Consider the following 26,419-nt stretch of genomic DNA (forward strand, 5'->3'; position numbering starts at 1 on the left):
GCTATTTTTTCAGCTACATTCTAGCTGTTTTGGCTAACCTATTTATTTTTTTTAGGCTAATTTGTAATTTAGCTAATATTTTAGCTGGGTATCAGCATTTTTATCTATCAGCACTATATATGTAGTTCATAGTTATGTTAAAAGTTAAGGTTTTAAAGTTTTAAAATTTAGTTTTAGTGTGTTCAAATGTTTATGTTCGGCCGGCGATAAGGTGTGTTTTGGATTTTAGCCTCTTGTGCGATTGAGTTTGACATCCCTGAGGTAAAGTCTCAGCGTCTAGGTGAGGGAAAGGAAAAGAGGTTCCTCATCATCTCCTTACAACAAGAAAACAAATGTTGTTTTCTCGTTGTAAGGAGACAGTGGCTCGTTATGATGAGAAAACGATAAAAAAAGGAAGGCAGGTACTTGAAGAAGTTTGTATTTTTGTATATATATATTAATATGGACTCAAAAATTGTGGGGGGAATTCCCCACCTGCCCCCCTTGGCCCCCATGTAGCTCCGCCCCTGGTTTTGCACAATAATGCATAGAAAATCAAAAATCCTTTTTTTTTTTTTTTACTTAATTGCAGCGCTTGTCTCATTCGTGGGTCAGTTCCTCCCGGGGCACTGGAGTGGATAGGAGGAGGAAGAGGAGGAGGAGGCAGAGCCGTGCGCGCGGACGGTGCACCACTCACTCACTCACTCACCTCTGACTTGAATTCCATTTCCACCTTTCCGCCCACAACTTGTCCCGCGCGCGGGCATGGCTGCGTGTGGCTGCGCCCGGACCCGGTGAGGTGTCACCAGAGAGGAGCGGCGGAACCGCCAGCTGCTGGAGCGCGTTTCTGGCGGCGGGGTGGGGGGGCGTCGATGATGTTTGAATTGGCGTCAACGTGTCGGCAAGTCCACAGCTTTCCGTGCGCTTTTGGAGAGGAGGAACGGACAACCCCCCTCAAGAGGCTGAAACAAGCGCTTATGCGTAATTTAGCAGAAAACAGTGAATGAACACACACCGATCGAGTCAAACCAGGACTTATTGATCAACTGATTGATTTCTTTTTGGGGGTTTTCTGCCATTTTACCCTTGAGGAGGAATTCATGCGCCGGTAGCTCATGAGGCAAATATGCCAGAATGGGTCCTCTACTCTATTTCTTTCTCTGTGGACTTGTATGCATCCGAACCCAAGGTGAGTCTGTGTCTGCATCCATCCTTCCATTCCATTCCGTTCCGTTCCATCCAAAGGATGCAAAGCATTTAGATCTGCTGCTTGAGTGCGCCAAAGAGACGCATGCATGCTTCCATTAATATGATGATCATGCACCAACATCAGCATCATAGATGTCGGATTTTCTCCACATCTTTGCTGCTTTAAAGGTTGAAGGAGGAGAAAAAGTTCTCCATTCCAGAGCCCTACTGAACTGATCTTCAAATGTGTGCATTTGGGGTTGAAAAAAAAGGGATTCAAACAATTTAAATATAGTTTAAAGCTGAATTCAGTCAATAAATAAGGATTCATTTTAAACTTGATATCTTCTTTTTTTATTTTTTATGTGGCCAAAAGTTTCCATACTTGAACTCAGACATATCTGAGGACATAACTCCATCCGGCTCTCACAGCATTATATACCTAAGTGATAATCGTCTGGACAAGAAGGATTCCTCTTTTTCCTGTGGATCCGTTGAACTATTTTTCACCCCACTACAGCAGAAATGTGTGTCAGTAAAGCGAACCCCTTACAGCTTGTCCTGTATAGCCACTAGAAGTACTAACTGATGAGTATCAGTAGAATTGACCCAGGAATGACCCCAAAACGGGCTCAATCAGTGCCAAACATTTGTGGTCATCTGGATCTGATGTTTGCTTTACTTTTTCTAAAACAAATACTTTGGGAGCTTATAGATTTACTGCATGTACAGTGATAGACTGGATTCACTCCCGTTTTCTTATTTCTGACGAGTTGAAATCATTTCCGATCCCTGAGAATCCGTGAACACAGACAGGTCGCCCAGCGTGACGTGTCTTATAACTTTCAGATTTCAAATCGTCTGACATTTCCAACTTGATTCTAAAGCCATGGGAGATCCCTGAATGACAAATGCCCTTTGCTTGACAGTCGAATTAATCTTTCAGTTAGACACCCAAATTGAGTTCTTCTGAACTCTTCTGCTTGAAGGCTGTCAACGTAAATTGACTTTTATTTTTTTAAGAGTAGTCCTGCTTTTAAAAACAACTTGAAAAGCTTTTGATTTTCTGCTTCAGCACCATGGATAGATCCACACAACAAGTGAAGCCTATATGGAGAGAAGCAGTCAGAAGACATGGTTGCATCTGAGGGGGGATGTTTAAACTGTAAAAAATACATTTATGTCAAATAGAGTCAATTAAAAAAGTTTAATACTCAAGTGAAACATATTTAGACTTTTATGGAATAAAACATACATTCAGAAAGTAAATAGACTAGTGCAGGGGTGTCAAGCATACAGTGGTTTAATCCAGATAAAAATATCAGGTTGGTGAAAAGAAAAATGAATTTTCTAAGGAGCTAAATTGGGGCCAATATTATTTGAAATCTAAATAAAAGAAATCGAAACAAATATTGGTGTTTGGCCAAAAATGTAAAATGTCCAAAACTTTTTGTATATAAAAAAAAAATAAAAAAACATAATTATTTCAGCTTTAAATGTTCTGTTTTTTAGGTTTCAAAATTTCAATTTTTTCTGTTTCAAATCTAAAACCTATTTTATTGTGTACAGACCGTCCAAAACACTGCTGTGTTTACTGTGGGGCTTGAACTCACATTTCCATCATGAGGTTAAAGTGCAATCATACAAGGCATTAGGCCATAGAAGAACACTGGAGCTCCAATAGTGTTTTAGCCATTTTATTCAAGCTTCAGGACGTTTTCGATGCCTGTATGTAACACAATAGGATGGAGCTAGAACAGCGTTTTGGACGCACATTTGGACATGATAAAACTCAGCTTTTTACACTCATCTAGGATAACTTCAGACTATGATAGTACAGACAATACAGACATTTTCTAATTTTCACACTTCTCAGAGTCAGTGAATGCACCGGGACTGAGGTTACCACCATCATCGATTTTGATTGGTCTTTCGTGTTAGCCCCGCCCCAACGCGCCACAATAGAGCCAAAAGTTTTGAAACTGGAATTTTCACATTCAAAAATGAAAAAAATAGAGCTAAAAGTAAAAAAAAAAAAAAGTTTTTGAAATTCACATTTTGAGTTTAAAAACCTAAATAAAACAGAACATTTGAAAATAATTACGTTTAACTTTTAATAGCAAAAAGTTTCTTACATTTTACATTTTTTTGGGGGGCCAAGCGCCAATTTTTTTTTTTCAATTTGTTTTATTTGGGTTTCAAATAATATTGTCCCCAAATTAGCTCCATAAGTTTGTAGCCCTTTCCTGTGGTGAGGTATGGTTCTTTAAAGAAATGACTGCAATGCACAATTCCGCCACTAGGGGAAGTAAAGGAAACATATGATCGGCATGAGAAGATCCAAAAATAGACTTAATAAACAAAAAGTGCTTAGGCTACTTGGTTGTTTTAAGTGTTCTTCCCAACTGAGAAAAAACAAAACAAAGCTACAGATAACAAGTTGACGAAAGGTTATTTTTCTATTATCCAGTTGAATGTGGCCCCTTAACCAAAATGAATTTGACACCCCTGGACTAGTGGAACAGGATGAGGATCTATCACAGCCAAAAAAAAAAAAACCCAAATGGATCACTGTTGTCACATTACCAGCCACCCTTTGAGCCGGTTGATCTAATTTAAAGTCGGTTACAGTGTCCTGTTCAGAAGCTGCTGCACAGTAAAAGAAAAATATTAAACAAGTCACTTATTACCCCACTGTGTCTCAGTTTGTGTTTTGCTCTAATTTCTCAGTTCATAAATAAATATTTTGAAAAGCTCTTTAAAAAAATGAAAAAAAAGAGAAAAAAATGACAATGTTGCACTCTATTTGTTGTGTTGTTACCGGATAATGGAGCTCCTTTCTGTCAACAAAGCTCTTAACACTGCGGCCGTCACCTTCATTTTTACCCACATTTGCAGCTTGGTTCCCGTTGCCGTGGAGCCTCCAAAACATTACGGTTGCCACTGCGATTTGTGCGTTTGTCACAACTGAAGGCCAGACTCGACGTAGCATCCCTTTCATGTATTTATGTCTTATTTATTATCTCTCTGCTTTATAAAGGTCTCCTAAAGCAAATCACATGGTGCATTCTTAGTTGTTGGCGTGCACATGACAGAAAAGGAAGGTCATTTGACACGGGAATTATAACGTACTTGTAAACCGTGAAGCAGGTTAAAATAAAGACACTTTTGTAAGAAAATATTGCACGTTTGGGAGGATTTACATGAAATAAATCAGAATTTAGCCAGTGTCTGGTGCTTTAAGAAATGGGCTCTATCCTCTTGTACACTGTTATTTTGTGTTACAGTGGAATTGTCTGCTGTTGTAGTTACTTTAATATACTCACTCGGACAGCATGTTTGATGCCTGATTGGTCATGTTAATGAAAAAAACACAAGAGGTACAATGACCTTTTAAAAAATAATGTAAAAAAGAAGAAATTCAACCCTCAGGACAGCTAGTGACACAAAGAACACTTACTGCTAAAGCAAAATGTTTAATTTTACTGTTTATATTTACAAATATTAGCAAATTGCATTTACTTTTTAGGGGGGCGGAGCTAGAACATTCTGGTTGGGAGGTAGGAGGGGGCAGAAGACTTTGGAAGGGTGGCAAATGAAAACAGCTGACAAATAAAAGAATAAAAAATACAAATTTCTAACAGTTTTATATCATTTAAAAATACTGTACTTACTGTGTTGATGATTTCCTAATCTTTGACAATAATGATGCTCGTTTTGACCCAAAAACTGGGGTGGCAAATCTTTGAGCAGTAGCCCCCTTTGCTCCCACTGTAGCTCCGCCCCTGCAGCTCCACCCCTGCCCAAAAGTCATTAAATTGGAAATTTGGAGAAGAGAAAAATGTAACTCTGTTTTGGAAGCATTCCATTTATGCTGATTCATTGATATCCAACACAAATGTCATTGCTATGACAGTGTATGTCAAATAAAACTGCTTTATGAGGCAAACTATTCTTTATTTGCTTAATTTATCATCACTTTTAGCAAAAAACACCCTGCTATTTTAATAAATTAGCATGATAATGATCATCTTTTGCACTTTACAGCCTATTTGACTTCTGGCTTGCACAATATTATGTTTTAATGCACTGCAGTTTACTATTATAACCTATTATTTGTATTTCTTCTTTGTTTTTAATAAATCAATTATTAGATTACTATTGTTTTCCTTTAATGTATCAGAAAATATTCAGCTTTTAAAAGACTTTTTTTGCAATGCAATAATTTTATTTCCTGAACTGTAGGGCGCACTTGATTATAAGGTGCACCGTCAATCAATGGTTACTTCCAAACGTTTAAATTACACTGAACTATAAGTCATATTATTTGAGAAAAAAAAGAGTCAGAGATGAATCTGTCAGTCAACTATAGAACTTGTTTGTAACATGCTACACAATCGCTACTAGAAGAATAGAACTTTACTGCTACTAGCCTAACTCATAACATTGCAAGTTTTATGTAAAAAAAACCCACAGTCCAACACTGCTACACATTAGCCATGTTAGCGAATTCACAATACCTGTAATTCTCAACCTTGTTAATAATATGAGACTAAAAATAGTCTGACACCGCTAGTCGTTAGCCGTGTTAGCGTATTCACAATAGGCTACCTGTAATTCTCAACTTTGTTTGCAACACTTAAAAAAAGACAGACTGATACAGCTAAAACAAAAGCTACTCCGACTATGCTGACTCCAAACCTAATGAGTAACGCAAAAATAACACAGTCAGACACTGCTATGCGTTAGCCACGTTAGGGTATCAACAATACTTGTTTTTCCTAACCTTGTTCGCAACACGTAAAAAGAAAAAAAATAAAAAAGACTCATCGCTAAAACACAACATTATTGCAACTATGCTAACTCCTAACCTTGCTAGTTAAATGTAAAAAACACAGTTTGATACCACTACATGTTAGCTATTCGTTAGCGTAGTTACAACAACGCCCAACCTTTTTGGGAACTTGTAAAAAAAATAAATAAATTAAAAATAAAAAAGATGGACATCAAAATCACTTAAACATCAGTAAACACAACCAAAATTAACTTGTATTTAAGGTGCTTCAGATTATAAGATGTGTTGTTTTTCTTCTCTTTTTATAAATAAAATAAAAAATAAATTAGACTTATAAATTGCCCTTATAGTGCGAAAAATACAGTAAATTGTTTTACAAAATCAAATTAATTTGACCACACAATACACATGTATCTCTATCACAAATCTCATGGCCATATTCAAACATGATCTTATTGTTTGTATGTTGTTGCTCTTCAATTAAAAAAGACTTAAGGATAGTTTTCATTTATTTGCTATTGCCACTATTTTTGTTGGGTCTAGGCAAAAAAGGTGTTATGAAAGACCATATTTAAATGTTTGTGCTTTATACAAGTTTCCTAGTTTACGGGATGTAAAGCTCCACTTAATGTCTAAAACACTCCAAAATGTAACCTTTTGTCGTATATGAAACGTTTTTTACAGAAACTTGAAAGAGTTAACATCAGATCATTACTTCACCAGGACCTTCTGCTTTCTTTTGTCCCCGCAGCGTCTCGTCTTCGTCAGGAAGACTTTCCTCCTCGCATTGTTGAGCACCCTTCTGACCTCATCGTCTCCAAAGGGGAACCTGCCACTCTCAACTGTAAAGCGGAAGGCCGTCCGACCCCCTCGGTGGAATGGTATAAAGACGGGGAGCGCGTGGAGACGGACCGTGACAACCCCCGCTCCCACCGCATGCTCCTGCCCAGTGGTTCCCTCTTCTTCTTACGCATCGTCCACGGACGGCGGAGCAAGCCAGACGATGGCAACTATGTGTGTGTGGCCCGAAACTATATGGGAGAGGCTGTGAGCCGGAACGCTTCTCTGGAAGTAGCATGTAAGTCTCATTGTCTGAAAGGTTGAGGAACCGTCAAATCAAAAACATGTATTCATTATTGGTCAAGCTTGGTGTTCAGGAGTCCAAAAAAATGAATAAATATGGAGTTTGTGTTCAATGAAGCTGAATATTTTTGGGGGTGCTATGATATTATGGAGCGCTGACGATGTGATTTGTCACAATATGCACAACTTCACCTTTCAGCTGAACCTGCAAGTGTGTGTGCTCAGTCTTTGCACATGTGTGTGTCTGTGGATATGCTTTTCCGACTGGTAGTGAGACCTGTTTGGATGACCTGCCTAAGTAATGTATGGGCAAAGCTGTGAACAGCTCCAGGGTGAAAGAGAGAAGTGGGCAGGATTTTAACCCGGCTAACTCCCTTTCACTGTTGTGATTTGGAAAGATGGAGCCAGCTTCCAGCCAGATCTCTCCCTGTGTGGGAGAAAGCTGCTCTGGGCTATTCACATTTCCATTATGTGCTAAACTGAGCTGATTTCTTGCCATGAAGAAGATGCACACACACTGAGACGCACACACTGATATGCATACATGTACACACACATGCACTTTCATATTATTATTCCAAATATAACAACACAACTGGGTTTGGTTAAAAAAAAATAACATCTTTGTGCAACTTTTATTTTGTTAAACAGATAAACTTCCCTACAAGTCCCCCTCCAATCATCTTTTGATTTATTTGAAATCAGTGGTCCTTTAATTAGAATCAGGCTGTTTGTATCCCCCAAATGCTGTCGTTTTCTAGGACGTCAACACATTCTCACTCCCAACTCGTCATATATGGAAGCATGGTTCGTGACCTCTCCACATCACTTTTTGACCTTTGGGTGTCCCCAACTCCTCATTTTTTGACGTGCTGACTGTTGTGATTAAATCAAGGTTCCCCATTCTCAAGGCTGCGAACCTGTACCGGTCAGAGAGCTACTTGGTACTGGTGCACAGACAGGGAAAAAAGGCATATACTAATAAGGGGTCCCCAAAACTCGGGACGCGGACTGGTGCCGGGTAAGGGTACCCCTTGGGACATGGATCAAGTTAGGGTACTAGTATTAGGTAAGAGTACCCCTTGGGACGTGAACCAGGTTAGGGTAACTGTACTGGGTTAGGGTTGCCAGTACCAGGCTAGGGAACCCCTCAGGACACCGACCAGGTTGGGGTACCTGGTTAGGGTAACCCTCAGGACACGGACCAGGTTAGGGTACCTCTCAGGACACCGTCTAGGTTAGCAAACCGGTACCAGGTTAGGGTACATGTACTAGGTTAAGGTACCCCTCAGGACGAGGACCAGGTTAGGGTAACCCTCAGGAAATGGACCAGGTTAGAGTAACCCTCAGGACGTGGACCAGGTTAGGGTACCCCTCACGACGTGGTCTAGGTTAGGAAACCGGTACCAGGTTAGGGTACCTGTACTAGGTTAAGGTACCCCTCGGGACATGGACAAGGTTAAGGTTAATTATACTGGGTTAGGGTTGCCTGTACCTGGCTACGGTACCCCCTGGGAAACCGACCAGGTTAGGGTACTGGGTTAGGGTAACCCTCAGGACGTGGACCAGGTTAGGGTACCCCTCAGGACTCGGTCTAGGTTAGCAAACCGGTACCAGGTTAGGGTACCTGTACTAGGTTAAGATACCCCTCGGGACATGGACCAGGTTAGAATACCAGGTAAGGGTTACTGGTACTAGGTTAGTGACTGGAAGCAGTACCCTCGGGGCGCAGACAGGTACTGGTAAAACGACAACTTGGGGACACCCAAAACGTCAAAAAGTGACGTGGTGGGGGACCGAGCCATACGTCCATATATGTCGTGTTTGGAGTCAGAATGTGTAGAGGATGTAGTTTCTGTAGAGCGTCAGAAGTTCGTCTGATATACGCCTCTAAATTGTGTGTAGGTTAGTTAGAGTGGATTAGGACTACTGCTACTTCACGCCCTCCATCTGTTTACACTCTTTTCCGCTAGCTTACAGACCTTCACAACCCCAACTTCACTAGCAATAATAGAGCTATCCAAGTGGCTGGATGGCTAGTGGATAAACCAGGGTTAGCTTCCCACGGATGCAATCTACTATGAGTTCTAAGCCTCAAGGGAGGGCAAATCTGAGTCTCACTGTGCCGGTCCCCAGCCCACAAAAAGTACAGGGTTGTGTCAGGAAGGGCATCTGGTGTAAATTCTGCCAAACCACATGTAAAGCAGTAAAAGCTGATTCGCTGAGGAGAATCCTGACGGGTTATGCCGAAAGGTGAACAACAACAGTATCTGAGCCATCCAGCTGTACAATTTTGATCCAGATGCCAGCCCAGATGAGGAAAACAAAGACGTACATGCAAGTGGATGCATCAGAACGGAGTGGAATAGAGAACCTGTGGCGTACCGTAGATTCTAGAGAATAAACGAATACTCAAATAAGCAATTTTGGGATCAATTTTCTTCATACAGAATAGGATCTCCATCATTAAAACAAGAACTTGTAAAAATGTCAAAAAACACAATTTTTATTGCAGTCGGTCTTTAAATTCTGACTTGAATTTTACAGTTGTCCTCTATTTGGTGTTGTTGTCACTTCATCTGATTTACCTCACTCTGCTTTCTGAGAATTTCAAGGGCTGACAAAAAAAAAAAAAATGGAGATAAGAAGCTCAAACCTAATAGCATCTACACTACAACGCTATCTCAAATCTTTGTGGCACACTTCCCTTCGTCTTATCGCCGTTTCCACATAGGACAACTGCCATTTCTCTTCTGATGAACTTTTCTAGAAACAAGTGGTACAGATGCTGAAGGAAATTACTGTACAGAAATATGGCTCTGCCTGTTTGTGCTCCACCGACCAAAGTGTCGTGACTGGCTTTCACACAACAGACACTGTGGTCTTTGACACTCCGACATACCAGCTTTGTGCTAAAGCTGCTTTAAGACCTTCCCTGGCTCACTGCCGCTAGAATTCAAACATATCGCACCGACAGTGAGGGCTGTGAAAGTTGTGAAGTGTTTGAAGGTAGTGAATAATTCTGTTTAGCAAAGAAAACCACAGACCCAGAACTGTCGTCACAATGTCAAGAGACTAATGTTGGCTGCTTCGCTGATTTCTTTGACTGAATGGAGACCGACTTCACCAACACAATGACTGTCAGAGTGAGTTTAAGGGGATTTTTCTGGTTTTCTTTTAACACAACAAAGCTCTTTTGTGTTTTGTGGCCCAAACATGTATTTGTAATTCACTTTCTGTGTTAACTGTCACATCTTTCATTGCGTAGGAGTTTGGTTATTATTGCTGGAGTGGAAGCATGTCATTTGTATGAACAACACACAGAGGAAAAAATTACTATTTTTTTTCTCTTTTTAGATGTGAATTGCCAAATTTCGAGGAAATAAATTGAAATATCTTGAAGTAAAACTTTAATCCTTGCCTCAGAGAAGCTCTAATGTTCCCTGAAAGGCTGTCATGATGCAAAGTCGAAGATGATGTATTGCCGCATATAGAATTGTTGAAGCCCTTTTTGCTGAAAATATGAGTGTATTACTATGCTGGAGAATGAGGGCTTCCCATAGGATCTTTGTTCCAGAAAGTCTCATCAGACTGAGTTTCTTGACACTTACTTGAACCTTGCAGACCTTTCTAACCTCAGATTTGCATTTGTCCATCTGCGGTGCATCTCCGTTTGTCTCCTCACAACTGTCAGTTGCGTTTTTTGGCACATAAAAACTTTAAACAATCTTGGTATCAAAATGTTCCGCTTGTTCAGGATATTACTGCTTCTGTTGTTGATATTTATAAACTTTAAAGTTTTTGAAATATTGAGCAAAATATGGCTAATAGGAAGTGAAAGAGAAAGTGCTCAAATTTAGCATTTATAGGAACAAACCAACATATATTCATGTTTTCATCTTTTATAGTAATAAAACATGGCTTTGAGCTGTTTATTTTAGCATGATGCTAATATAAACACTTGGCATCTACTGAGGTTTTTTTTATTCCGATTTGTACTTTGGCTAATATTTTAGCAACATGCTAACATTTTTGGCTAATTTGTTATCTACTGGGGTTTTTATAGACTAATTTAGAGTTTAGTTTGTATTTAAGCAACAGGCTAACGTTTTTGACTAATTTAGTTTACTAAAGAATTTTAGGCTATTTCGGAGTTTAGCTAGTAATTAAGCTGCAAGCTAGCTTTTTTGGCTAATTTGGCATCTGCTGAAGTTTTTTATGTTAATTTGGAGTTTAGGCTAATATTTTAGTAATATGCTAATGTTTTTGGCTAATTTGTTATCTAGTGGGGTTTTTATTTTATGGACTAATTTTTGGTTTAGCTTCTGTTTTAGCAACAAGCTAACATTTTTGACTAATTTAGTTTATTGACGAACTTTAGTCTATTTTGGAGTTTAGCTAGTAATTAAGCAACGTGCTAGCTTTTTTTGGCTAGTTTTGGAATATACTGAGGTTTTTTGAGGTAATTTGGCTCATATTTAAGCAAAACACTAAATATTTTTTTTTTTTACAGATCTGGCATGTATTAGGGATTTTTAAGCAATTTTGCTACAAATTTTTCAGAAATTAAGGTCAACTTCAGAACTCTTCCATAGTTCTTTAATGAAATTTCCAGTCTTTTAGCAAGTTTAACATTTTGTTAATAGCTTTTGCATTTTTAGCAAATCCTTTCAGCAATAAAAGTAAATTTTGTCACCATCTTCAGCAAAAAGTTTTATGCATTATTGCAGGTAATACAACTTTTCTAGTTTACATTGTATCTGTTGTGTCTTCAGTCCAGCACTGCGTTATTGCGTGAGCAAATCACCCTTAAATATAAATAAAACTGGATAAAGTGTTTTGAAGTACAACTGATGTTTTATTTTAAAACCCAGACTCGTTTCCAGTTTCGTTAGCTTTTCTGCTCGACTTTCAAATGTCAATGGACTGGAACTGGAACTCTAACGTAAAGCTTGTGTTGTGCTACAAAGGGACGTTTGTCAAGGTTGTAAGACACAGGCTGCATCCATAATTTTAAGTGGCCACTTCCAAGTAAAGTCTAGCATGTAGACTAGACTTTCGGGCTTCCACGTCTGGAATGCTATACGCAAGTTTTTAAGTCAGGTTGCAAGATTTACAAATTGGGCGTTCATTGATTGTGCGCTGAAAGTTCAACCGGTTAAACATTTTCATGCTAAATTGCTGCAAAACTGTGACCAATCGTATACTTGGATTCGTTAGTGATGTATGGTCGTCCCAGTTTCAAAACACAGAAGTACCAAATGTTGTAAATATAATCATGAAGGAGAAATTAATAATTGCAGTTTGTGTCAGCTGGATTAATATGACACCAAAACGGACATTTATAGAAACATAGCTGTGAAAACAAAAAGCCTGGAGAAAGATTTGCATCACCTTCACTTTACGTACTGAGCATGTATGTTGCAGACGAGCAAACAGTAAGAACACAAAAGAATCTCTCCCAGCGACTACCTGCTTGTCTGGCGCTTCTCCAGTGTGAACACCACCGGCTGGATGTGCGTGCATAAGACCGCTAAGAGCGCGTTCTTGAACACACCACATGCGGCCGGTGCAAATGCAGCATTCTGATTAATGAACGATCTATATTTTTTTGTCAATGCAACAGAGACGCATCACAGATAGACCAATAGAAATCATCCTTAACGATCTATCTAATATTTGTAATTATATTCATTTCAATGAACTGCTATCAAAATAGAACAAAATCATCTTGCTTTTTGTTTTTAAGTTTCAATTTCTAGAGATCTCAGCTGCTAATAGCTTTTTGTGTTTTTATTCTGCCTCCTTATGAGAAGACAAAGTCAAAAGGTTGATTTTCTGGAACACATAGGCAGTAAGACCGAGGCAGTCTGATCTTGTTTGTTTTGAACAGAATATCATGGCTAAAGGGAGGCACAATTTCATGATTACTTGAGGGCCCGCGTGTTTCTGCCAGCATAGCTGCAGCCAAAGTTGTCATCAAATACTCCGGCCGGGAACAAGAAGGCAGATAAAATTGCTGTGGGGTTGATCTGACAGTAAGTATAACTCAAAGCGGCCTGTATCTTTAGGAGTCCAAACACATTGTGCATTTTCTGCAAGGTTGTAGCAGCCTATCTCAAGCTGTGGCTTAAAAAACCAGAAGGCGCTGCTCCCGCATGTACAATTGTGCGCAATAAGCATCATTCTGGTGGCAGACGATGCAGTTTTTGAGCTTCAGCTTGGCTGACATTTAATGAGGTGTTATTTTATTCCACCTGGTACAAAAAAAATCTGCTGATCTAAACAGCTCTACCTATGTAAATAACAAATGGCAGACCTGCAAAAATCAATCACGTATGCCAGCATATTTGTGAGTGCATGTGTATATATGCCAATTAATGTATGCAGAAATTTATATCTATTTACTCTTTCTAGCTAAAACAATTTTAGGTAATATGTTTTTCCAGTCTAGTAACTGTATTTTTCTGAATTAAAAGACGCATCGTCGATGATCTGTTTTTGAACTTTTGTCCTATACAAAGTGCACTGAAATAGAGGGTGCTTTAAACAAGACAAAAGATTCAGAATTAAGGAATTAAATCTGTAAACTGGTTGGATTTAAATAACTGTGTTAAAAGTCACTCTAAAACTTGATTGTAACACGCTGCTGCACAATGGCTACATGAGAAGCGCTAACTGCGTTAGCATATTTACAATACCTGTAACTTCCAACCTTATTTCCAATGTATAAAAGATAACACTAAAAACAAATGTTATTGTGTTATTACACTAACTCGCAATCTTGTTTATAACACGTAAAAAAAAAAAAAAAATCACAGTCCGACACTGCTAAATGTTAGCCACGTTAGCTTATTCACACAACCTGCAACTCCCAACCTTGTTTGCAACACGTAAAAAAACCCAGACCGATACCGCTAAAACAAATGTGACTGTGACTATGCTAAATCCCAACCTTGTTAGTAACTAATAAAATATAAAACGGTTTGAGACTGCTACACGTTAGCTATGTTAGCATCTTCACAATAGCTGAAACTTCCAACCTTGTTTGCAACCCATAAAAAACAGACACATAATGCTAAAAACAAACATTTCTGTGACTATGCTTACTCACGGCCTTGTTAGTAACACGTAAAAAACCACATTGGGACATTGCTAAACATTAGCCGCATTAATCCACTCACAATCCCTGTAACTTTCAACCTTGCATAATTCCCAACCTTGTTTGTTAGCAATGTTAGCGTATTCACAAAACCTGCTACTCCCAACCTTGTTTGTTAGCAATGTTAGCGTATTCACAAAACCTGCTACTCCCAACCTTGTTTGCGATACGTGAGAAAATCAGACTTATTCCCATAAAACAAGCCTGACTGTGACTATGCTAACTCCCAACCTTGCTAGTAACATATAAAGCATAAAACAGTTTAACACTGCAACACATTAGGTATGTTAGCATATTCATAACATTTGTATCTCCCCCCTAGTTTGCATGTGGATAATGCTTAAACAAATAATATTGTGACAAAGCTAATTCTCAAACTTGTTAATAACATGTAAAAAACACTAAGTCCAATGGTGCTACTTGTTAGCCATGTTAGCGTATTCACACTTACTCCCAACCTTGTTTGCAGCACATAAACAAAAAGACTTATCCCGCTAAAACAAATGTTACTGTAACTGCGTAAACTCCCAAACTTCTTTGTAACATGTAAAAAATAAAACAGTTTGAGGCTGCTATATGTTAGCCACGTTAGCATATTCACGATACCTTTAACTCCTTACCTTGTTTGCAATATGCAAAAAAACTGCATAATGCTAAAGCAAAAGTTGTTGTGACTACGCTAACATCCAACTTTGTTTGCTACATGTAAAAAAAACGTCCGACACAGCTACATGTTAGCTGCGTTAGCGTAGTCACAATAACACCCAGACTTGTTAGCAACTCGTTAAAAAAAAAAGAAAAAGACATTTTGACAGAGCACTTCAACACCAGTAAGAACAAATAATCTAAGACTTATAAAAGCGCTACGGATTATAAAGCACACTGTCCTATTGTTTTGTATTGTTTTTTTTTGTTTAATGATGCATTAAAATGTGTAAATATTCTATATTGTAGTGTTGTCCCAGTTATGCAAAGATACTGTTACCCTTTAAAGGTAAGAAAAGCAAAATTTCAGAAAAAAAAAAAAAAAAAATAAGCGTGTTCTTTGCCTTAGGAAATAATTATAAATCTGAATAGAAATAGATACAGAAAACAATTGTTACTGTTAACTTTACTTTCTCCAAGCTTATTTTAATGTCAGTAGGGACGGTATTAGCATAGGTTTTATTCCATCTGCATGATTATTTCATCTTTATTCAATCCTTTTTTTTTTTGCTTTTTTTTTCAGTCTGCAGGATTTGCATGGGAAGTGTATTACAGTGAACCCAAAGCTTGCATTAGTTGAATGAATGCATTAAGCCTATTCTAACCCTTTTGTTTTCTCTGTGACTGGACATAAGTATGTCAGAATGAGGGAAAAATATCCAGGGACAAAAATTTTTAGTCGGTAGAAAGACAATCTAACTCAAAAAATGTCTGTTTCCTTCTTTTTGGAGTTTAAAGTTAATATTCAACCCCAAACAAAGCCTGTCTGTCTGTTATTAAAAAGTGCTGTTTTTTACCAGACAGATTTCTTCCTATTTGCCTGCAAGTGTGTAATTTTTCCTAATTGCTGCCCTCAGATTGATACAGTCTCACCACCACTTTTCTTAACTGTCAAGGAAGACAGTTTGGCAACTATTTTTTTCATTGTATCTTTTTTTTCTGAGCCACATCAACAAACAACTGTCCAACCTCCAGGCCACCAGTGGACTGGCACTAATCAGAGTGAGTGGCTGTTGATGGGATTAGGACAGCTTCCTCAAACTATTAGGAAGGGGCAGAGAGAAATAAACATGGATGTGTGGAAGGGAGGTGTGGGCGGAGAGGCGGTACACGCGTGTGTGTTCATTAGCGCAGGATTCAAAACGCATGAGTCTACCACTGTTTGAGTGCGCCAAAAAAAATTAAAGTCTAGTCACTCAAGCAGGAAATCATCAATCAATGTCTGAAAGGGTTGTGTCAGGGCGTGACATTGTGGTATGTAAAGATTAAATCCAACCGACATTTGTTTGGTGTTGATTAAAATAATATATGTAGCTGAATAATTTTATTGTGGATTTTAAACATAAAAAGCAATATATATATATATATATATATATATATATATATATAAATGAATGAATGAATAATTGGTTTTAAAATAAATTTAAAGAGTTAACATTTGACATGACAACCATTACATTATTCTGTTTGGAGCTTTCACTTATATTCATATGAACACATTTACAATTTCATAGCAACTTTATGGCATTTTTTATGAGAAGCTGCAAAAACCAAATCTTAAGAAAATAAAAACAGCATATGTCCTGGAAGAAAAATTATCTTTTTAAGGATTTTTCATCAAAAGCAAAATCATACATTGAACTGAATGATGTGGCTGATAAACTTAGTTTTTCATAGGAATTCAGCTAAATGTGTATCAAATTTGGTATAGTAACTCTCTATAAGATACGAGATCAAATCTGTCAAACATTTGAAAATCCAAGATGGCGGTCATTTTTCAAGATGGCCTCTAGAATGACCCTTTGAAGCCACATATTTCTTAGAAATATATGGCACATATATATCTATCCACATATCCACATGTCCTGCCATTCTACTTATGGGCAGGTAGGACAAATGATCTTATTTAGAACCTGCCAGGTACTTAAGGCCGAGGAGGCCTCACCAAGGGAGCTGAGCAGCAGGCAGTAGGTTTTACTTTGAGTTGTTCTGGTTTGTTTGGTTCTTTTCTTCCTCAGTCGTCTTACACTGCTGGGCTTTGTTATCTTTGGGGTTGACCTTGGTAGTCTTGATTTGGTGGCTTTGTTTATTTTTGTTCTTTAGGTAGTTTTGTTTAGCCAGGGAGCTGCTGACTCCGATAGTCGACATGGCTGGGTCAGAAGTCTCCCTGACTTATTTTATTTTTGGCCAAGGTTCCAATTCCCTTTTGGTTTGTCTTTTTGTTTGCACACTTATTTCATCTTGTTCTTTCTTGTCGGGATACATGATTTCCTTTATTTAACAAACTGTGTTCCTTTTATTCTCATTGGTGTCAAGTTTTTGTTGCGGTTTTTATTCCCCCCCTAGACCCGAGCTAGGTTTATCAATAGGGGATGTAACAGAAACTATTTTGATTTGGGGGATCTTAGTGTCAGGCAAAATTGTTTACAGCAATTGCTGTTGGTGTTTGGGGTATAGGGGGTAATAGAGGAACAGAATTTTCAAGATGGTCGCTAACTCTGTTTTTTTTAAGTGGCCAATCGAGCAAATTTGACAAGTATCCCCTACAGAATCATTGTACCAAATCTGGTGCTTGGATAACAATTTGCAATTTGTGGCAACTCTAAAGCCAACATGTTTTTATAGCCACAGACGTGGAAATATTAGTTTAATATTAACTTCTGTTCTTTGCAGATCTGTAACCATCACACATGTTTAGGTATAGGTTTTGGTTATAATGCAAGGACAGAGGTTGCTAACAGGAACTAATCTTTAAAAATAACATTTCGCTTGAAGCTTTCTCCTGCAATCAAAAGAGTTAGAAAATCTACTTTTGCTGTCTGATGAAATCCAACATTGATGTTTGACACTGCTGTTGTCAGAAACTTTGTCAGAGTTATGAATAAGCCACAATGGAAGCCTGTCTTCTTCTTTAAATTCATTTTTCCCCTCATAAGCTTAAATATCTGAACCTAAGCAGATTTTTGAAAGTTACAGAAAACATTTATTTATGTGCTAACCAACAACTGATTTATTTATTTTTAATTTCATGTATTTATTTGTGATTATGTTTGAGAATTTTACCAACAAAAAAAGCAGTAAGAAACATTCACATCTGTCAGGCACCTGTGCCCAAGGTAGATCAGTTTGACAGATGTGCAAAAAGACACATTTTGTCTTGTTTTGTTGCTGCGAGTGACTGAATACGTCCCCAACAAATCCAACTGGAAATCTGTATCATCCAACCTTTAATTTTGCTTAAGCAGACAGGAAAAGAGAAAAATAAATAGAACTATTATCTTCAAGGGTAAATCTAAAAACAAATGCGTAAAGCTGTCAGAATTGCTCTTCTAGGACTATAATTATTAAAAAAAAAAACTTCAGGGTGTGATTAGGCACAGAAAAACACCATGCCTTTCCACAACAAAGTGATGCATCTTGCTGTTGTTGTTTGGCAGCCTGTTATCTGCCATCAGTTACATGTGCCAACCGGCAATATATATTTACAGCAACTGTGCAAAGGCCATTAATAACCTTAAACACAATCCTGAAAGAATTACCCTGAATTGTCTCCTAATGTACTAAAAACTCTCTGTTCATATATAAATGGCATAACAGCTCTGGGGCCACAGTACTATTAGCCCATATCCATCACTGGTAACAACAATACAGTTAAGAGAGCCAACCTCTGAGCTCATGCACACAGAAATGCAAATGCTAAAACACCTAGAAGCTTTTATCTACTAAGTTTAGTATTTGTGTGATGTTTTTTTCGCCTTCAAATCAATTAATTTACTTAAATGCCCAATTGGTGTGAATGTATGTACTGTATTATATTCACTGAATTATAAACTGCATTTTCAATTAATAAAACAAACCTTACTGTAACTACACTAACGCCCAACCTTGTTAGTGACAATTAAAAACACAGTTTGATCGTGCTACATGTTAGCCATGTTAGCGTATTCACAACACTTGTAACTCCAAACCCTATTTGTAAGTAAACAAAACAGGCCGATAACGCTAAAATGAACGTTACTGTTAGGATGCTAACTGCCAACCTTGCTAGTAGCATAAAAAAAAGACAATTCAACACAGCTTTTTCCAATGTTAGCATATTAACAATATCTGTAATTTCCAACGTTGCTTGCAACACGTAGAGATAAACAGACTTATAGCAATAAAACAAACATTATTGTGAATATGCTAACTCCCAACCTTGTTAACTCCCAACCTTGTTAGTAACACTTAAAGAAACCACTGTTCGACATCGCTACATGTTAGCTTTGTTAGCGTATTCACTATAGTTGTAACTGCAAACTCTGTTTATAACATGTAAACAAAACAGGCTATAAAATAAATATTGCTGCGACAACGCTAACTCCTAACCTTATCAGTAATACTAAAAAAAACACAATTTGACCACATGTTAGCCGTGTTAGCTTATTCACAATACTGGTAACTTCAAACTTTGTTTGTGACATGTAAACAAAACAGGTCAATATTGGTAAAATGAACTGTGATGACGCTAACCCCCAACTTTGTTAGTATCATGCAAGAAAAGACACACCTTCTTAACATGTACAAAAAAAACAACACACATTTCGACACTGCTATTCATTAGCTGCGTTTGCATATTCACAATAACATCAAATCTTGTTTGTGTTGCAAAAAAAAAACAGACTGACATTTTGACAGAGTGCTGTGTACCTCTCAAAAGAGCTTTGACATCTATAAACACAACTAAAATGTATATATATATATATATAAGGCACACTGTCATTTCTTTAAAGGGGGAGGGAGTGTACCTTATAGTGCAGAAAATATGGTAAATACTTGTGTGCCTAATCCATCTTCTGTACACTATTTATGCTGTTTAAAGTGAAAAGGCAAAAGGCTATTCCAACAATCATCAGGCAAGAGGACAGAGTTCACCAGAAGAACAAAACATTATTACTTTTTATGTTAATAGAGACCAGAACTTCTTTTATTCTCTGTGTGAAAAATGAACTACTCATTTTTCTTTTTTTAAGAGGAAAGAACACAGAAGTGACCAAGTCAGGCGAGCAGAACAAATGCATAGTTTTCTGAGCAGGATAAGGAGCTAGCATCTGGTGCTAAGTGGACCATGCTTACTCCTTGGAGGTCTGTGATTTGCGAGGCTCGGTAAGTTACCTATGGGCTAGCATCTGGTGTTAACTGGACCATGCAAACACCTTTAAGAGCTCTGGTGCACTTTTTTTTTACAGCTGGTTGAAAGAGACATATGCCTGGCGTGAAAAAGCTCACTAACTCAGTTGACTTCATTTATGCCTATTGTAGCTGTTAAGTATATATATTTTTTTAGGAAACAGCTTTATACTTTCAGAAATATGCAGTTGTTCTCAATTTATATTATTCATCTTCATTTCACAGATTTATTTATCTATGCTTAACTATTTTAGATAGTTTTTTAGACCCCTGCTCTAGAAAATAGCATTTTTTTATATATAATTTTGGCTTTAAACGGCATAATCATAATGAAAAACCACCAGGAACTCATGTAAAATAGATCAAAAGATGATTGCAGTGGGTATTTAACTGACTTTTATAAATGTTTATTTTCCTTTTGAATGACATAAAGATACTTGTGGGAACACTAGTCTCCTTTTTAGTGAAAAAAAAACTGACACAGAGTTCTTGGATGCAGTTAAACGCTGTCATAAGTTTAAATTTAATTATGGCTTTGCATCGCCTTTTAGATTAGTGGACTTTAGTTTAAGCTATTCCATTAGCAGAACTTAAACACAGTCTTCCTGCTCTCTTACAAATGTAGCTGTAACTTATTTCTGCTGTCATAAGTCTAAGCTGTATCACGGTGCTGCCTCTTGTTTCCATTATGCTACGACAAGTTATACTCCAACTGTGTCAAAAACATATTTTATGGGGGTCTTAAAAAAGAAACAATTATATTGGCAATATTTAAACTCAGCTCTGACAGGTTAGTGCATAAAGATTTGGTTTTTCATGGTGTTTTTAGAAGCCGGACGTCTATATCTCAGCAAAATGACACTTATAGATGTGTAAAATGCAATAACTTTATTATTGAGACTACAAAGATGAAGTATTTTTCTTAAAGTGGCATAATATTTAGAGTATGTCTTTCGTCTAGTTTGCTGTATTCCGTCTTTAAGGGTTGGCAAGAGTAAGGAACATCCCAGACCGGCCAACAGGGCTTTGTAGTCGCTGGATTATTTATGAGACAAAGCCAGCATTCTATCCAATCTAGGCCAAATCGCTGTTATAACTGCTAACTGTTACATCCAGGACTACCACTCACCTTTTCATTCATCTCCATCAAACCCGTCCTCCCAGGAACCATCAACCACTCCATCCACCATTACTTCTGATTCATAAGAAGCAGAGAGTGCCTGGACTTGCACAGCAACAGAGTGACATCCAACTTTACCGGTACACACCTGAGTGGGTTAAAAAGGACCAGGAAGATCCAGAGACCTGGTTTATTTATGAAATTCACTGAACCCCCCCAAATTCACACACTCAAGCATCTGTTTCCTTGTGCTTTTTACCTGGGAATGGTTATTTCATAAATAAATTCTCAATACAAGTCGGCGCTCCGCTGAGTGTCTTTTTTACAGCCGGCTACTCTCACATCTGTGTCAGGTCAGTCTGAACAAAAAGAAAGGAGGTAACTCTAAGAAGAATGTTCCATCCTCTCTGACATGTTTGTGTAAAGCAAACAGTACCTGCTGCTACTCTGCTACACTACAAAAACAACTAAGGGCCAATGTGTCAGGGGTCTATGTGGAATTAGGATAGATGGAAGTCATTCCACTCTGTGTGCCAAAACAAAGACCTCAATCTTTTCAACTTCTGTGCTGATGAACTGAGGCAGGTGTTCGGAACTAGAAAAAAAGACAAGAACTGGAACGGGGTGAATAACATACTAATTTAAATACACTGGTTACTAATCAGTTTACTCAAAGTGAAGGACTCTTATGTTCTCCACTTAAGTAAAACTCTCATATCACAATTAAATAGGCAATACAACACACATGCTGAGCTACTATCAATTACATTTTTCAATTAAAACTTTTCATCAACACAGAACAGCATGTCCACCTCAAAGTCTATTTTTTTGCCAAATGTTTTTAAAGATCTTATTTTTGTTTTTGTTGTTTATGAATCTGAGTTGTATGCAAGAAAAAACTTTACTCACACTATCGTCTTTGTAGTTTGTATATTAAGGCTTTCTTTAAACTATTTCGTGTCTTTTTTCGTGTCTAAAAAAATGACAAAAGGGTTTTTTTGTACAATATGAAACAAAATTTGTATTGACAGGTAAATTAAACGAAACAGGGTACAGATTTTTTGATCTTGAAGTATATTCAGAGATAATCGCGATTGCAACAAAGGAAAAAACAATTGACACCCATTGCTCTAGTCACATGACTGATGACTGGCCACGTCTTAAAGGAAGCGCAGGTTTCTCCTGTGGTTCCCTTGAGCCACCTTAAAGGACGTCATGAAAATGGAACGTACTGTTGTAAGTTTGTACGAATAATATACGTTACATGTCCTAATGCTTCACATTCTCTCCCAACTCGTCATATATGGATGTAAGGTTTGTCCCCCTCCACTTTTTGACGTTTTGTGTGTCCCCAACTTGTTGTTTTTTGATATTCCGACTGTTCCCATTTAACCACAGGTACCTAGCCCCCGGGACATGGTACTGGATGCAGAACCGGTACCGGGTTAGGGTCACGCCCCGGTAACCGTTCGAGTTCTGATGGTTAGGGACCCCTAATTACCGTCGGTGGCCTGGTACCCAGCCAGCAACGCCAAGTGGGCCCCACATGGTTCATAAACAGGCAGAAAGTGTGAGCCCAAATTGGGTTCATCTGCAGTTTTCATGGTGGCCCAACCTGTGTTTGCCCACATTGGTTTAAGTGGGCACTCGGTGGGTTGGCTCGCTACGCTAGCCAGTCGCCAGGTGGACAGCATAGTTTCCAGGGTCCAGCAGAGCTAGGAGGTTCACTGCTCAAGCTGCTGGCACTGGCAGTGGAGCCAATGTGGTCAAACACAGGTGGGACCATCACAAACACTCCGGACAAACCCATTTGGGGCCACATTTTCTTCCCACTTTTAAACCATATGGCGCTCACTTGGCCTTGCTGGCTGGGTACTATGCGGACCTTGTACTGGTACCAGTTTATGACCCAGAGGATGGGGACCCCTGATTTAGTGGGAACAGCCAGCATGTCAAAAAGCGTCATAAAGTGTTGCATTGGGTGCCAGAACCATGCCCATATCCAGCACGATAAGTTAGGAGTGAGATTGCGTTGCCTAATGACATACAAATGATGCCGTTGTGCGGTGCCTCAATGCCGTACTCTAGTCAATAATAAGCTGCACACAGAATAAGATTCTTACTTCCAAATGCTGCACCCACGGGTTTAGCAGGTGATGTGTAGGAGCCCATGGGATGCCCACACACTAATTTCCTTTTTTTTTTAACAGTCAGGCTTTAAGCAGGGCACACAATGGGTGCACACTTACCACTTCATCGGCACAAATAGCTGCAGGTTTTGGGGAGGTTGAAAAAATAAAAAATTCTGCTGACATGCCTGCACCTCATCTACTTCAACCTTACTTAGCTTTACGTGTTGTAAAGGTGTCTATTACAACTTGTCTAAAATGTCATTATTGCCCCGGACAGGTTTGCCCGTTTCTTGCCCGCAGACAGCCTGTATCCACCTGTAGGAGCTGTTGAGATGAAGGCATAAGTTAAAACTCCCTCAAATAGAGACTAATTCCAGGCTAAAGTTGGGAGAACTTATATTGCTACAACTAACCATGAGGATTGAGTGATACAGAACATTTGGGTATTGATCCAATGCCAATCCAATACTGGTCAATATCGCTGATATCTATACCAATATACTGTAGATATTTTACAAAAAAGTTTCAAACGGGAGTGGAAATATCGATATCTGCAGATCAGTATCTATCCGATATCAACTTGAGATCGATATTATTGATATTTTGGATAGTATCGGTCCGCCAGCTCTACTAAACACTGCAATACTAAAGATGTGTACACATTTCAGATATCCATCGTCAGTGACTTAAATACTTCTGAAGCGTCTGGAAAGCTCGATTGGTTAAGTGTAGGACTGGCATATGGGAAATCAGGGTTTGGTTCCCAGGAGGGCAGGATGAGCTGAATCCAGCGTGGCTCCTTAGGCAAGACCGTTCACACGACTTCAGGGTCTCCCTGTGCCGGTTCCAGACCTAGATCCAATGTGTCAGGAAGGGCATCCAGGCTACTTCTTGATTAAAGTCAACTGAATTGAACTCATCTACATCAGCATTATTTGCTTTTATATTCAAGCATTCGATTTTGATCATGAATTCTTCGAATGAAAGACAAACTCAACATGAAAACAAAAATGCACTAAAAAAATCAAACTCAAAGTCCACAGATTGAAATGGAAACACTGCGGTGTTGTAAAAAGAGTGATGTTTCTTTGGTTTGTTGGTTAGTGTGGGCTCATGCTCCAGTAGTTAATGTGCACTAGTCCATCTCTGCAGATGTTGTCCACACGGGGACTGGAACTGCACAGTGACCAACCGAGCTCAACTTGGGGAGGGTGGACAGAGTGTTTTTTTTTTAGAACAGATGTTCCCAGCCTCTGTGCACTTGGCGTTTGAGCTTTAATCTGGTCACTGAAGGGCATTAGGGTAAACTGAAGGGGAAGGGGGATAGATCCTGCAATGCATAGGGGACCCCAGCTGTCAATTGCCCTGAGAAGACAACCCCCACCTCACCCCACACACACTCTTCAAATCTCAAATGGAGTCCCGGTCAAGCCCCTCCCAGTCAAAGCCGTACCCGTTCACACACCCACAGCAAAAGCAGCATAGTTTGTAATTGGCTGAGAATTAGGGCACATGTTGTATTGTTGAACCTGGAGATTATGCATTATGCTTGAATCTGTGGAGATTATGCTGTGCTGGGATATTATGCCTCCATTTTCTCTGATTGCCTCTTGGTATTATTATTATTATTTTTTCCCTGTGCCATAGTGAATACTCATTTCATCCTGCCGTCTTTGCTAAATTTTGTTCCTTATGCTCCCTTCTCCTTCTCTTCTCCACACTTGGTGCTCCTTCCCTCCCCAACTCTCCCTGGTTCTCTCCTTACCCCCACCCTCTCCTTCTCCTCCGTAGGGCCTCTGGCTGTCTCCCCACAAGTGATGTTCTTCTGGCCAGATGATGCATGCATATCTCTTGTGTCTTCTTGATGCTAACTCACGTCGACATTTGCACGGCATTGTGGGATTCTGCTCTCGGTCATATTTCATGTAATGATGAAAATGATGATGGTGATGAGGATTCAGGGAAGGGATGGGGGGGATGCTTCTATTTTTTGCCCTTGTCCTTTCTTCAATATCAATCAGCGCAGTGTGATGAGATGGTAGATAATGGGTGGTTGCAGATGTGTTGCAGGATAACAAGCTTTGGTTTTACTTTGGTTGAGTTACTTTTTTTAATTTTTTTTTTTACCTTTCACCACCTCACACATGGAATTGAGGATCAAGTATTTAGAAGAAGCAAACTTGACCAATTTTGCATGAATAGTTCTGGCAGATAACTTCTAACTGTATTTTTGGACTACAGTCACAACAGCCAAAAAATACACAACATTATATCACAATAACAATATCACAATATAAATAATTTTATTTCACAATAACTATATATAAATATATTTATATAAAACTTATATAGATTATTTTACATCACAATAACATGCATAACATACATATAGCAATATTTAATATTTTATATCACAATAAAAATATGTATACCAATATTAATTACTTTAAATCACAATAGACATATATTTATACTAATATTAATTATGTTTATATCACAATAACAATATATATAACAATATAAATTATTTTATATCACAATAACTATATTCACAACACAAATAATTGTTTTATATCACTATGTATATATATATATATATATATATATATATATAAAACAATATTAATTAATTTAAATCACAATATAAATATACATAGCAAAATTAATTAAATTATATCATAATAACACTATATATAACAATATTAAATATTTTGAATCACAATAGCAAAATATATTGTGATACACCACGATAAAGTATATTTTCAGGTATTCTTTGAAAAAAATGAGACAACATTGTCAGAACTTTTTTGTCTCTGGCTTTTTTTTTTTAATTAACATGTAACCAAATCGTCGCATTTTTGCTAAAAATTTGTTTAACTCACTAAAACCTGACAAAATTCTTGCAGCTACGCATCGCTACACAAGTTTTTAAGTCAGTTTTCGGGCACAAAACAGGCAGCCATTGAACGCACTTGAAATTGAAAATAGTTGAACTTTGACCAATCAAGAACTTGTATTTGGCAGCGTCGTATTGGTAGCATCCTTTTTAATTCACTGAGGTGAATTACAGTACAATTATGCGCTAG

At 38.2% G+C, this 26,419-nt stretch overlaps 1 protein-coding gene across 2 annotated transcripts in view; it reads left to right on the forward strand.

Annotated features, from left to right (window-relative positions):
- Positions 1 to 203: 203 nt before the first annotated feature.
- LOC112142700 (roundabout homolog 2) overlaps positions 204 to 26,419 on the forward strand; it is a 138,611-nt gene continuing 112,395 nt past the window's right edge. For both annotated transcript variants that reach the window (XM_024266234.2, XM_024266235.2), the window contains exons 1-2: positions 204 to 1,168; positions 6,714 to 7,040. In XM_024266234.2, coding sequence (XP_024122002.1) covers positions 1,114 to 1,168; positions 6,714 to 7,040 — 382 coding nt within the window. In that variant the 5' untranslated portion in view covers positions 204 to 1,113. The remainder of the gene's footprint in view (positions 1,169 to 6,713; positions 7,041 to 26,419) is intronic.

The sequence above is a fragment of the Oryzias melastigma genome, linkage group LG14 (genome assembly GCF_002922805.2).
Source record: "Oryzias melastigma strain HK-1 linkage group LG14, ASM292280v2, whole genome shotgun sequence".
Classification (NCBI taxonomy): Eukaryota; Metazoa; Chordata; class Actinopteri; order Beloniformes; family Adrianichthyidae; genus Oryzias; species Oryzias melastigma.